This window comes from Musca autumnalis, unplaced genomic scaffold (assembly GCF_047663935.1).
Source record: "Musca autumnalis isolate F117 unplaced genomic scaffold, ASM4766393v1 scaffold_1, whole genome shotgun sequence".
NCBI classification, from domain to species: domain Eukaryota; kingdom Metazoa; phylum Arthropoda; class Insecta; order Diptera; family Muscidae; genus Musca; species Musca autumnalis.
The window spans coordinates 237,065,650-237,077,748 of NW_027411644.1; the positions used below are offsets into that span (position 1 = coordinate 237,065,650).

General features: G+C 35.2%; 2 protein-coding genes across 5 annotated transcripts in view; both read left to right on the plus strand.

Moving 5' to 3' along the window:
• PK1-R (Pyrokinin 1 receptor) overlaps window positions 1-12,099 on the plus strand; it is a 159,300-nt gene that overhangs the window by 59,106 nt on the left and 88,095 nt on the right. The window contains exon 2 of one of the 4 annotated variants that reach the window (XM_073960591.1): window positions 1,374-1,588. The exons of the other annotated variants lie outside the window; for them this stretch is intronic. The gene's annotated coding sequence lies outside the window, so the exon portion shown is untranslated. The remainder of the gene's footprint in view (window positions 1-1,373; window positions 1,589-12,099) is intronic. 4 annotated transcript variants of the gene reach the window in all.
• LOC141389272 (uncharacterized) overlaps window positions 7,491-12,099 on the plus strand; it is a 34,625-nt gene continuing 30,016 nt past the window's right edge. The window contains exon 1 of the mRNA XM_073960573.1: window positions 7,491-8,469. Coding sequence (XP_073816674.1) covers window positions 8,416-8,469 — 54 coding nt within the window. The 5' untranslated portion in view covers window positions 7,491-8,415. The remainder of the gene's footprint in view (window positions 8,470-12,099) is intronic.

The window sequence follows — 12,099 nt, forward strand, 5'->3', positions numbered from 1 at the left end:
CGTAGGTAATTGTTTTCTTTACTTAACATTTTATTTTTTGTCTTATATAGTAATAATTTAAACTGTAATACAAGTTATTGTATTTGCCGATTTTTTGACGATTTTAAATACTATTTTGCCGATTTTGGCTCCCGAAAATTGACGATTTTCGACCAATCTTATCTGGCATCACTGCCTACGACCTATGTATAAATCGTTTGCAATTTGGGCCTATGTATCATAATTCGACATTGTAATTAACTGAGTATTTTCTCATGGAGTTAAAACTAGCTTATAATGCCACCCCGACTACAGTGGGCGGTATTTACAAACCTGTCTGCTTTCATTCATACAACATCAGTATGTAAATTTGTTGTTCCACATTTTCCTTTTTTTTTGGAAACTACTCAACATAATTAAAATGTAGTCACATGCATTACGGTATTAAAAGAAAGTTAGAATGTTGTAAACCCATTTTGATAAAAACCCGTGCTAAGTAACTTGTCCATTTCATTAATAAGCAGCATTGGTCGGTCGAATGTAGGCTGGCTGAACTATTTAAATGATGACGTGAAAAATGGTTCACGATGTCGTTATGTTGTCTGTCTGTTTGTATGCAGAAAGACACTTTGTAATGTGGCACACAGCTATCACTGATCGACATAGAAAAGTTAAAACATTAAGGTGGGTAGAACTTATAGAAAAGTTTTAGAAATTTAGGTTAATGAGATCACATAAAATGCTACATATGTATGTACACATATGCATATTAAGGGGCGTTGTTACCTACTATATGAAGACTTTTAGTAAATTAACACAAAATCAGAAATGTTCACATATCGATATCTACTCGACATAACATAACGTACATATGTATGTATAGTCGTTATTAAAATTATGGTTATGTACAGAATTTGTCATTTGGGTATAGGATTTAAATAGGCATTCATAAACTGATTTTCAGTTACTTTCAGTTCAACTAAATTTGACATTTTATATAAGTATTCTTAAGTTTAGTTTTATTGAATTAAATTTTTTGATAACAATTCTATGAATATTTATCTAATTTATTTCCAATATTTCAAAACCGACCCAATACCCAATTTAATGTAATGTCATGTTCCTCACTTAGTATTCCAAACAGAACAACAAAAACAACAATGACAATGTAACACAAAAGATAAAAGGTTTTCTAAAATATGTACAAATGTAACTGAGTAGGTAGAAAGAAGATAACCAACCAACTAACGTGGGTTTTATAGATCTTTTGTTGCTGTCCGTATCTTACATTTCGATTCTCCTATTCAAACCTCTTTTGCGTACACAAATTTATCTCTGTTTGTTTTTGAAAATATCACTTCTCTTCTAATGTTTGTATAAGAGAATTACAACAGAAATGTTACCAAGGCCGTTTGGTTAATTGGTTATTGAACCTGAACCTACATAAGTTGAACTAAGCATCTAATAAGTGCTCAATGAGCATTGTATACTACAGGGTTACCTTCGTACCATCGTACCAACGCACAGTGCGAAGTATGAACACTTTAGTGGAACTTTACTAAAATTTTGAAGTACGTACAAATCATGATATTCATATGAAAATCCATAGGTAAGTATCCCACCATAAATACCTCATACTTAATTTTGCAATTTTCCCCGCGAAACAACCAGAAATGAACGTAAAAGTTGAGCTTTTTATTCATTATTTTTTTATTTATAAATAGCACATCGATTTACTTAAGTTAATAAAGCGATAGTAACAAATGGTAATCCAGTAAGCTATGACTTTTCGTTCTTGTTGTATATTGGAGGAAATTGTGATTTTTTGGTGTTTACAGAATTGCAAAATATGATTTAGTTTTTGTGTTATTCGTCCTCAAAAAAATGGCTTTTTAATAAGTTCTTGAGAAAAAAAATATATACATCTTTGGAAGATTTCTTTATACCCAGCGTGGACCAGCGTACTAAAATTTATATCATTTGAAAGGTAGGAACTTCCTCTATTGGAAAATTAAAAAATTAGCTGCGATTATTTGCGATTCTTAGTAATATGCCATGATTTTCAGTATGACCCCGAAAATATCATATAACCGTATTTTTCAAAAGTGGAGAGAAGAACCGACATTGGAAGCTATTGTTGGTTTTGTTGTTCGCCAGTTCTAACAAATGATGCTCTTAGTAGTTTGTAAACTACTCTTGCTGTTGTAATTGATACTATAAAGAAAAACTGGCAGAAATGTGGTCGAAATTAGACTTTTTAGCAATAAAAATGCTAAATGGCTTGGATGTAACGTTCTCGAAGGCGGTAAATGATGGATTTCTTAGTAGTACAAATTTGTGCAAACCTATAAAAGAATTTAAAAATTGTCATCCTAAAGTTCAAACCAGAAAAGTAAAACACATTGTGCAGACAACTATTTACGAGGAGTTAGCTAAAGCAACTTCTACAAGCCTATACCAAACAGGAAAACGAAACTCTTTTATGAATAAATTGACAGTGACAGTTCGAGTTCACAAGTTCAATTCCAAGTTGTCAAGTCCTTATTGGAAAACCCGTTAGTAGTGAAATCCACAATCCTTCACATACATATTACAAGAAAACCACTTGAACTGCAGTTTTGAAAATTTCGAGCCGCTATTGAGGAAAGTACGGCGAATAATATTAAAGAGCTGCAATTAGGTAAGAGGCTGTATGAAGAGGTGGATCTAAATATTCGGACATTTCACGGTCATATACCGGAAAATATTGACTTTTTCATGAAAAAAAAACACTTACACTGTTTTAGTCATGATCACAAGGACTTATAGTACGAAAATTCTGATTTCATAAACCCACTGGGTTTCAAATGTCACTTCCATTGGCTATATGTCAAACGAATCCTCATAAAGAAGGTTAACCCGGCAAAAAAACTCGAATGTGTACGGCGTTTTACTTACTTAGTTGGCTCTCTATAGAACGTTTGTCCTATAAGCTCAACTGTTGATATGTTTCTCGATATCGTCTTCCACTTGGTTGCTAAGGCTTCGTTGGCTTGGCCTTCCACTTCAACGTGTACCGCCGTGCGGCCCATATTTATACGCCTTTTTAGGGGTTCACTCATCATCGCCCTTCTTTTCTTAAGCAACTCGTGGTTCATACGACGTCGATATTCACCGTCAACGCAGATTGGCCCGTAGATCTTCCGACGAAATTTTGTCTCAACAAGTAAAAAAGTGTCAGTCGGCTTTGCCGACAGAGGTATACTCTCAGCCAATGTGAATTTAAACTTTCATCTACGGACACAGAATGGACAGAATGTATTTAGCGCCTCTTCAGAATTTTGTGGCCCTTTTTCAACATTTGAACTTGCCGTCAAAAATGTGGATTAGGAATTAACACCAATGTTTAACTTTTGTGGGGGAGGTATTCTTAGGGAGGTACTCTTAGACCGATATGGGCCATTTTAGAAGTTAAACTAAATTTTGACAAAATATTGGTTGCACCATTCAAGTGATATCGTCCTAACATTTTAGTGACATTTTTTAAATATTGGTGAGAAGTACCAGAAGTTGGGGACCGGTATTGCCCCATAAAACTAAGTTTGGATAAAATATGACGAAGACCAAATGGTGCACCAAATCGGTAGAACAGTTCGAGAGCCACATATGGTGACATAGGGCTTTTTACACCTTTCGGGATGCTTCCCCAAGAAATGTGGACCTGCCCTTGAAAAAACTTTTACCGTCGTAATGGAGGTAGCGCATGCAATTCGATTCAACAAAAATCAAAGTGATTCGAGAGCAGGTCTTAAAGTGAAATTATCCGAAATTTTGTGTGGGAGGTACCCAAAGGAGTGGACAAATATAGTCCATATTCGAACCTGATCTATATCTGGTAGATATATTAGGATGTGCAGAGTATGGATTACATCAGTCACTCCCTTCAAGAGTTATCGTGCGCATATTTTTTCCGAAGATTTTTGAATTTTTGTGAGGGAGGTACCTGAAGGAGTGGACCGACATGGTTTATCTTCGAACTTAAACTATGTTTGGACAAAATATTACGAAGGCCAAATTTTGGACCGAATTGGCAGATCCGTTCGAGATTTATCTTGCGCTCCAATCACTACACACGGTGTCATAGGGGTTTTTTGCACCTTTCAGGCTATTTTTCTCAGGAAGTATGGACTTGCCCTTATGAAACTTGTACCGTCGTATGGGGGACAGCGAATACAAGTTGTTACAACAAAAACCAAAGCGATTCGAGAGCAGGTCCTAAACTGATCTTTTCCGAAATTTTGTGTGGGAGGAACCCGAAGGAGTGGACCGATTGAGTCCATATTTAAACTTCATCTAAGTCTGGTAGAACTTTCACGATGTACAAAGTGTGGGCCAAATCGGTTACTCCCTTCAAGAGTTATCGTGCGCACAAATTTTACGAGCATTTTCGAACTTTTGTGGGGGAGGTACCGGAAGGAGTGGACCGATATAACCCATCTTCGAACTTAAACTAAGTTTGGGCAATATATTACGAGAGCCAAATTTTGAACCGAATCGGTTGCTCCGTTCGACAGACGGACAGACATGGCTAAATCAACTCCAAATTGTCTGAAACGTATTTCGACTAAACATACTTGGGGTCTCAAACCATTATTTCGATGAGGCACATTTTGTCAGTATGAAAGTGTATATACCCTCGTTAGCATAAATGCTGAGGGCATAAACACACAATTCAAGGCCTTTTCTGCTTGCGCAAATACCCCGACTTCTGAACCATACCATTGCACGGGTGCTATCATTGTTTTGTAATGTGTTATTTTTGTTTGACTAGAGGTGGCTTTGTTTTTATTTAAGTCAAAGTAGCATCTGTTTGCCGATAAAATTCTTCTTTTTATTTCACAACTGATGTTGTTTGTGGTGCTTACGGCGGTGTCGAGGTGGACGAAGTCTATTACTACCTCAAAATTGTAGAAACCATCGTGTCGACACCATTAACTTGGTCTTCTCGCCGTTTACCGCCAGACCCACTTCAGCAGATTCTCTTCGAACTTCATAAAGGTATGTTTTACTGATCGACCCATGATGTCTATATCATCAGCATAAGCAAGTAACTTGTGGCTTTTGGTGTAGATTGTGCAATTTCTTTTAACGTTTGCCTCTCGTATAAACTTTTCCAGCAGGATGTTGTCTGAAACCTCTTTTGGTACAAAACTCTTCGGAAAGGTTCTTTCCTATTTTAACTGAAGATCTTGTGTCAGTTAGAATCATTTTACAAAGCCGAATGAGCTTTGCGGGGATACCAGACATGGCACAGTGTCCGATATTCCGAAAAACCTGGCCAAAACTTTAAAAATGAATGGATTTTGACCTAACTTTTGGTTCTTATGTTTTTCGGGCCGCTGATTACATTTTTGATATTATTAAACCTCAGGCGGTCATTTAAGGGGTCTTTTTGGTCCCTCCTCCTATAAAATGTGGTCTTATCGGATCAAAATATTCTACAAATTTCTTCGCCATCAATTTTTAATATAGGTCCTAGAATACACCAAAACTCTATATCTTACCTTAACTCCAGAAATATGCAAATTAGAAAAACATTTTAGGGTTAATGTCGTACTTCATCAAAGTTTTGGCAAAATTGTCATACAAAGCATCATTTTTGAAGAATGGCGTCAAAGACAAAAATGTTCTCAGCTAAATTTCACTATAAGTCACCAAAGAAATGAAATCCCTATTTGCATAACATACCAAGGAAATATCGGTATTAAGTTTGCCAAAAAACCAAGAAACTAAAATAGGGGTGCAAACTTCCACAATTTCTACAGTTTTGGAAATATTTGAGTTAAGATCACTTGGAATCCTTGCACTTTAGGTGTATAATGTCTTTGGCAACTTTACTGACAAGAATGCAAGGAATATTTGTCTTAAAAAAATTAACCCTCGTGCGAGTCATAAAAGGGGTCTTTTTGGCCCCTTTTTCCACAAATCTTTAAAATCTCCTATAAAATGTGGCCGGATCAGACCAAAATATTCTAGAAATTTGTTCGCCATAAAATTTTACTATAGGTCTTAAAATATATCAGAACTCTAAATTATGCCCAAACGCCAGAAAGTGGCCTTATACTATATTCTGACATTCTATTTTCATAATTTATTGTGAAAATTGATCTTGAAAAAAATTAACAAGTACGAACATCAATTATTAAAGAACGCACAATTCATTGGCGACACTGAACATCTTAAATACGTTTCACATACCTTTCATTACAAATACAAAAAGAAAATATTTAATAACCGTTGTTTATTTTGCATATTATCATAGATTTATAAACAACTTAAATATAAAAAAATAAAATTCCAAATATGGTCACTTCGACCTGCTTTTATACCCAAGAAATGTATATATTTTTTCATATCTACACGCACTGGGATCCTATAAACAATATCTGACCCTTTTTAGTGTACATTGATAATTTTTTTTAATTTTGGCCAGGTTTTTTGGAAAATCGGACACTGTGCATGGCTTGGAATACCTTTGAACGTAGTGGGCTATCGAAGGCTGCTTTATAATTGACAAAAAGGTGGTAGGTGTCGATCTGCATCTCTTGGGTCTTCTCCAGGATTTGCCGCAGGGTAAATGTCTGGTCAATGGTTGACTTGCCAGGTCCAAAGCCGCATTGTTTTGGCCCAATTATCTCCTTGACCATAGGCTTTAGTCGTTCGCACAATATCCCTGACACGATCTTGTAGGCAACCGGGAGTAGATTTATGCCCCTATAGTTAAAACATAGAGGTCATTGTCTCCTGCTGCCTTATTTATCTTCAGCCAGTTTATTGCTATCTTTGCTTCATCTTGGTCGGGATATAGGCATTCACCATCTTCTCCTGATATTGGATCTGTGGAAACTTCGTCGTCTTCACTTTCTGCTTTAAGTTTATGTTGAATTTTTTGTTCAGAATAACCCTCTTAACTATACAGTAAGTCTGACTTCCGACACGTCAGTTGCTCTGCAAATGTCTTAAGTATTGTATACCATAACGCTGTAATACTTAACTACTGAATTTTATGTTTTTCAAAACGTCACAGTTGCGCTATTTTGACGCAGTAAAAAAGCGAAATGTATAATTTTTATTTCTTATGCAATCGCAGTTGCATTTTCGAGGAACAGTGCATCAGTGTGAAACTAAAATATTATGGGAAGTCAACCTAATATCCAAAAATGGTCGATTTTTGCTACTTTTTACAAACCTGTCCGTATTTCAAATAAATGTGTGGGGTAACCCTTACATATATCTAGCAATAGAAGAGAATTTGTATGCGAGAACCCAGTGCGAGAGAATTACATGGTGTGGAATTGTTAGAAAAGAGAGATGTAAACAAAACAACAAAACACATGAATGGGAAAATATTTGTGGGTCGCACCGACGAACAGAGAGATGGGTGAAGGGTGACTGTAACATGAGGCATGTGTATTATGGTTGATTCTATGCTTTAATGGGTTTCTGGGAACATTTACAAAACATAGGCGAATAAACATAGATGTGCGTTCGTACGAAACGAACGTATCGTAGCGCTTTGTTTTACTAATTCATATTTTTACGTGAGTTGCGCGTCGCGTGGTGGTTGGTTTGTGGCGTTCGTTGGTTGTATTCCCGATAGAATCAACGTAAAATAGCAGTTAATATTTTGAGCATATCTTTCTGGCTCCGAATGTGTGTGTGTAAATTTAATATAGAACGTGATAAACAGAAGCAAAAACAACAACAATTAAACAATCTTACAAATTCGACGTGAAGTCGTATCTTTTTGTATACCAACTTCTTTTTCGTTACAATGAATATTATTGCGCAGGTTGTTGTTTTGCCATAGAGACGACGTAGAACCAAATACCCATAACAACGTCCCTCAACGTCCCTTCAGTGGAGGAAAAATAAACAATACATACCAACTGAATACTACGTTTTCCATGTGAAAGAAGAAAATGGAAAAAAGTTAAAGAAAACAGTGAAAAATTCTGATAGAGCTCATCAAGTCGTGTTTGTGAATGGTACACAGACGAAAAATTACAGTGAAAAAAGCGATTTTAAAAATTAAAAATTCAAAAAAAAGATATTTGGAATCAAAAATTGTAATAAAAAGCCCAACAGTGTCGTTTGACTAGCTTAAAAAACAAAAGAATTAAAAGTGTTAATCGCAATCGAAACATCTTGGATTACCATATCAAAATTTTGTTAAAAGAATATATCGAACGGAATATGGCTTGGTGGCTATTAGTAAGGAAATAAAATAAAACAAGAATTTCCATTTTCTGGCCATAATTCTTTGTAAATAAAAACCTGTAATAACCTTAACATCTAACAAACCCAAAGAATACCCAGCGGCAACATCAACCAACAACAAAAACAACACCTTAACCAGCATCTAACAGTAGGGTAACAACAACCTACCAAACAATCATGGATATTAAAAAAACAAAAACAAATCGTCTGTTTAAAGATCCGATCAAGCAGGTAAGCATTACAGGAAAAATAAAACAAAAAAACAAGTCAAACTGTCAAATACATTAGGTTTGAAAACTGAATTCTCATATCATCACCATCATTCGACAAAACTACCAAGATTTGTTTTTTTTTTATTATTTACTTCGTTTGTTTGTTCATTGCGCAAAGTGTAAATGGTGGTACATAGACGTGTTGTATAGGAGGAACCTAACATGTGTACGGAAATATCATTCCAAGAATGTTTTAATATTTACAATGAAAATTGGACAAATGTTTGTTCATTTTATTGTTGTAAAAAGCTTTATATGGCTCACTCACATATTAGTCAAAACAATTCAAACATTCGTATCTCATCATCTGCCATCCATTTGGTCATTTAGGGGGGATAGAGCGTTTTTTGGGGGGAATTGTTCTACTTTGGCCCATGCCATTCTCTCATTTTATGTATAAATTATGATTCTTATGCTTTCATTGACAATGAATTCGCTTTACGTTGTATGTTGCTCTCGCACTCAGTAACACCAGCCGAAGTACAAGGCCAAAATGTACATAAAACAGTGTAATGACTTTTAGCACGTTTTCCAGTGATGCTAATATGAGATTTATAAAAGCAATTGAAATAAGTATAAAAGAATAAGAAATTTAAATAACAAATCTAATGCTGGGTTTACATTTACGAAATCCACTCGATTTCAACCGTCAATTCCATTGCATAAACGTCAAATGAAATCAAATGGATTTCGGATGAGTTCTTTTGACGTATACACAAAGGAATTGACCCCCAGCAAAATTTTAAGGAAGGGGTTCCATGCGATGACGTGATTTCATGGCATCTTTTGCATTGGTTTACACGAAGTCGTGAACGATCCGATCTTTTCATTAGCATTTGAACCAATGCAAAGGAAGTCGTGAAAGTTCCGATCTTTTCATCAGCATTTGAATCCATTCCATCGATTCAATAGAAATGAATTTAGTGTTTTTAATTATACAAATTTTTATACCCTCCAGATAGGATGGGGGTATATTAAGTTTGTCATTCCGTTTGTAACTACTCGAAATAATCATTGTAGACCCCACAAAGTATATATATTCTTGATCAGCGTGCAATTCTACATCGATATAGCCATGTCCGCCGGTCTGCCCGTCTGTGGAAATCACTCTAGCGTCAGAACGGATTGAAGTAGGTGGATGAAATTTTGGTAAAATCTATTATATGTACGTAGGACTTTTGGTATTGAAAGCGGACTATGTAGGTCGACGCTCTCGTATAGCCCCCATACAAAATGACGCGTGAAGCGCCGTCGTTTTAAGGAATTTTTAAGATATTTGTCCCATTTTACCACCGAATTGGTTGTAATTTGGTATTTTCTGTCTCCAGAGGCCAACAAACATTCCTACCAAAGTTGGTTTATATAGATCCACGTTTTGGTATAGCCCCCATATAAAGTACGCGTCATTTTAATATATTTTGAATGTATTAGTCCCATTTGACAACAGAATCGGTTGTAAGTTGGTATTTCGTGTTTCCAGAGGCAAGAATCATTTCTACCATAAAATGTTTATATAGGTCCACGTTTTGATATAGCCCCCATAGGACGATATCTCCCGATTTTCGGTATTTTGAAGGTTTTGGCCTCATTATCATACCGAGATGGCTGAAATTTACACTTTTTTCATTTATCAGGCCTTTATCTCAGAAACGAATAGGAGTTTGTCCTTGCTGTCTTTAGCAATATTGTAGCCCTAAACTAGTAGAACTTATATTAAAAAAAAAAACACATAAGAAAAACTCCATCTAGGGCATCAAAATCTATAAAATATAGAAAATTGTACATATTTGCTGAAATTCTGGTCAGTATCGGCTAAACTATTGGGAGTTGAACCAAGTTACCTTTTGAAAAAAATCTTCCAAATAAAGTTCTCAACAATTCTTTAGAACATTCTGAAACTCTAAAATGCTTACTTCATGTTGTTTCAGCGGTATTTTGCATCATATCGATTACAACACGTATTTCAAACGCAGTTCACACCAACAGTTTATAATCGCATTTCAGATTTCACTACATTATTGACATTTTACAACAATGACATGTTCTGTAGGGTTGTCTAGGGAATATTTTTCCAAAAGAAAATATTCAGAAAAAATTAACGGTTTTGGAGATACGGTGCGAAATGTATAAAAATTGTGGAATTTTTGCATATATTTTGAAATTTGAGGCAATAATTGTAGTGTTTCGAGTTCATTATTTCTCCAAATATTTTATTCCTGTCCCTAGCTACAAATTTGCTTCAGAGGTCAGAAGAAGATTCGCATTGGTTTCAGAGATATAGTCCCGAATTTCTTTAAAAACTCAATAGTTAACCATGTTTAGATGGGGCCATAAAATCCGAGTTGAATCTGACACAACAAAACCCAACTAGAGTTTCTTGTCGTTTGGGTCTGTACTTTCAAAAAATCCTAAGTTCGAATTGTTTGCACAAGATCACTTTATAAATCGTCGTAATGATAATATCATTGCAAAGGGTTGGTGAAAATGACATGCCGAAGCATTGGGGAAAATGACATGTCAAAGCATTGGTGTAAATGACATGCTTTGTGTCCAGAAATGAATAGCATCTTTTGGGGTCCACTCTCATATAAAATTCATCGATGAAGATGCTAAAAAGATGACATGCCAGATCATTTGCACCCATGATTGAATGGCATCTTTGACATCGAACATTTTGGTGGGCAGTTAAAATCGAGTGGATTTCATAAATGGAAACGTAGTATGACGATTTGTTCCAGAACCTGCAATAATCTTACTTATAGCTCATTTAGACTAGCCATAAATCCTCAACTGGATTTAATAAATCCAGTACAAATCTCATTGCATTTAGATATACATTTGAATGATATAAACGACAGTCAGCTGATTTTTGTTCATAGCACACTTACCAATTTAAATGCATCAGGCCATCTGATCGAATTTGAAATGTCAAAAGAAGTTGTTGTAAATTGAATCCGGCTCAAAAAACATACGCAAATTACAAATTTATTGTTTAATATTGAAAATGTTAGCACAATATGCTACTAATGCTAACTTATGAGCAAATAATGAATTATTTTATCGTTTAGACATCGTTAATATTAGTCTTGGTTGATTAAAATCAACTTTGTATATCAAAGCAAATTTTTTTTCGCCTTTTTTACAGATGTTGACATTTTAAATTATTTTTGTTGTATATGTATTGTTGTTGTATTTTCTAGCAACATATTACAAAAAACGGAGTTGTATACGAGGATTTATGCCGAATTTAAAACAAATCCACTAAATACGAGGATTTATTTTTGTATGGGAAATCTGGTAGATTATCACCGGATTTAATAAATAAATCCTGATAATGCGCTAATGAGGCTAATGAGGTCATATCTAAATGGCCTGTATTGCTTTGTTCCAGAACCTGCAAGAATCTTACTTAGATGGTTTTATATTCTAAACAGAACGTTATGTTCCATAAGCCGAAATAAGAACAGATTTCCAAACACGCCGATCTTTGAGACTACTTCTCAAATTTTAAATGCCATGTTTGGTGATATCGTCTTCAACTTGGTTCTCCATCGGAGTTTTGGCCTTCCCTTTGGGCATAACGGTATAT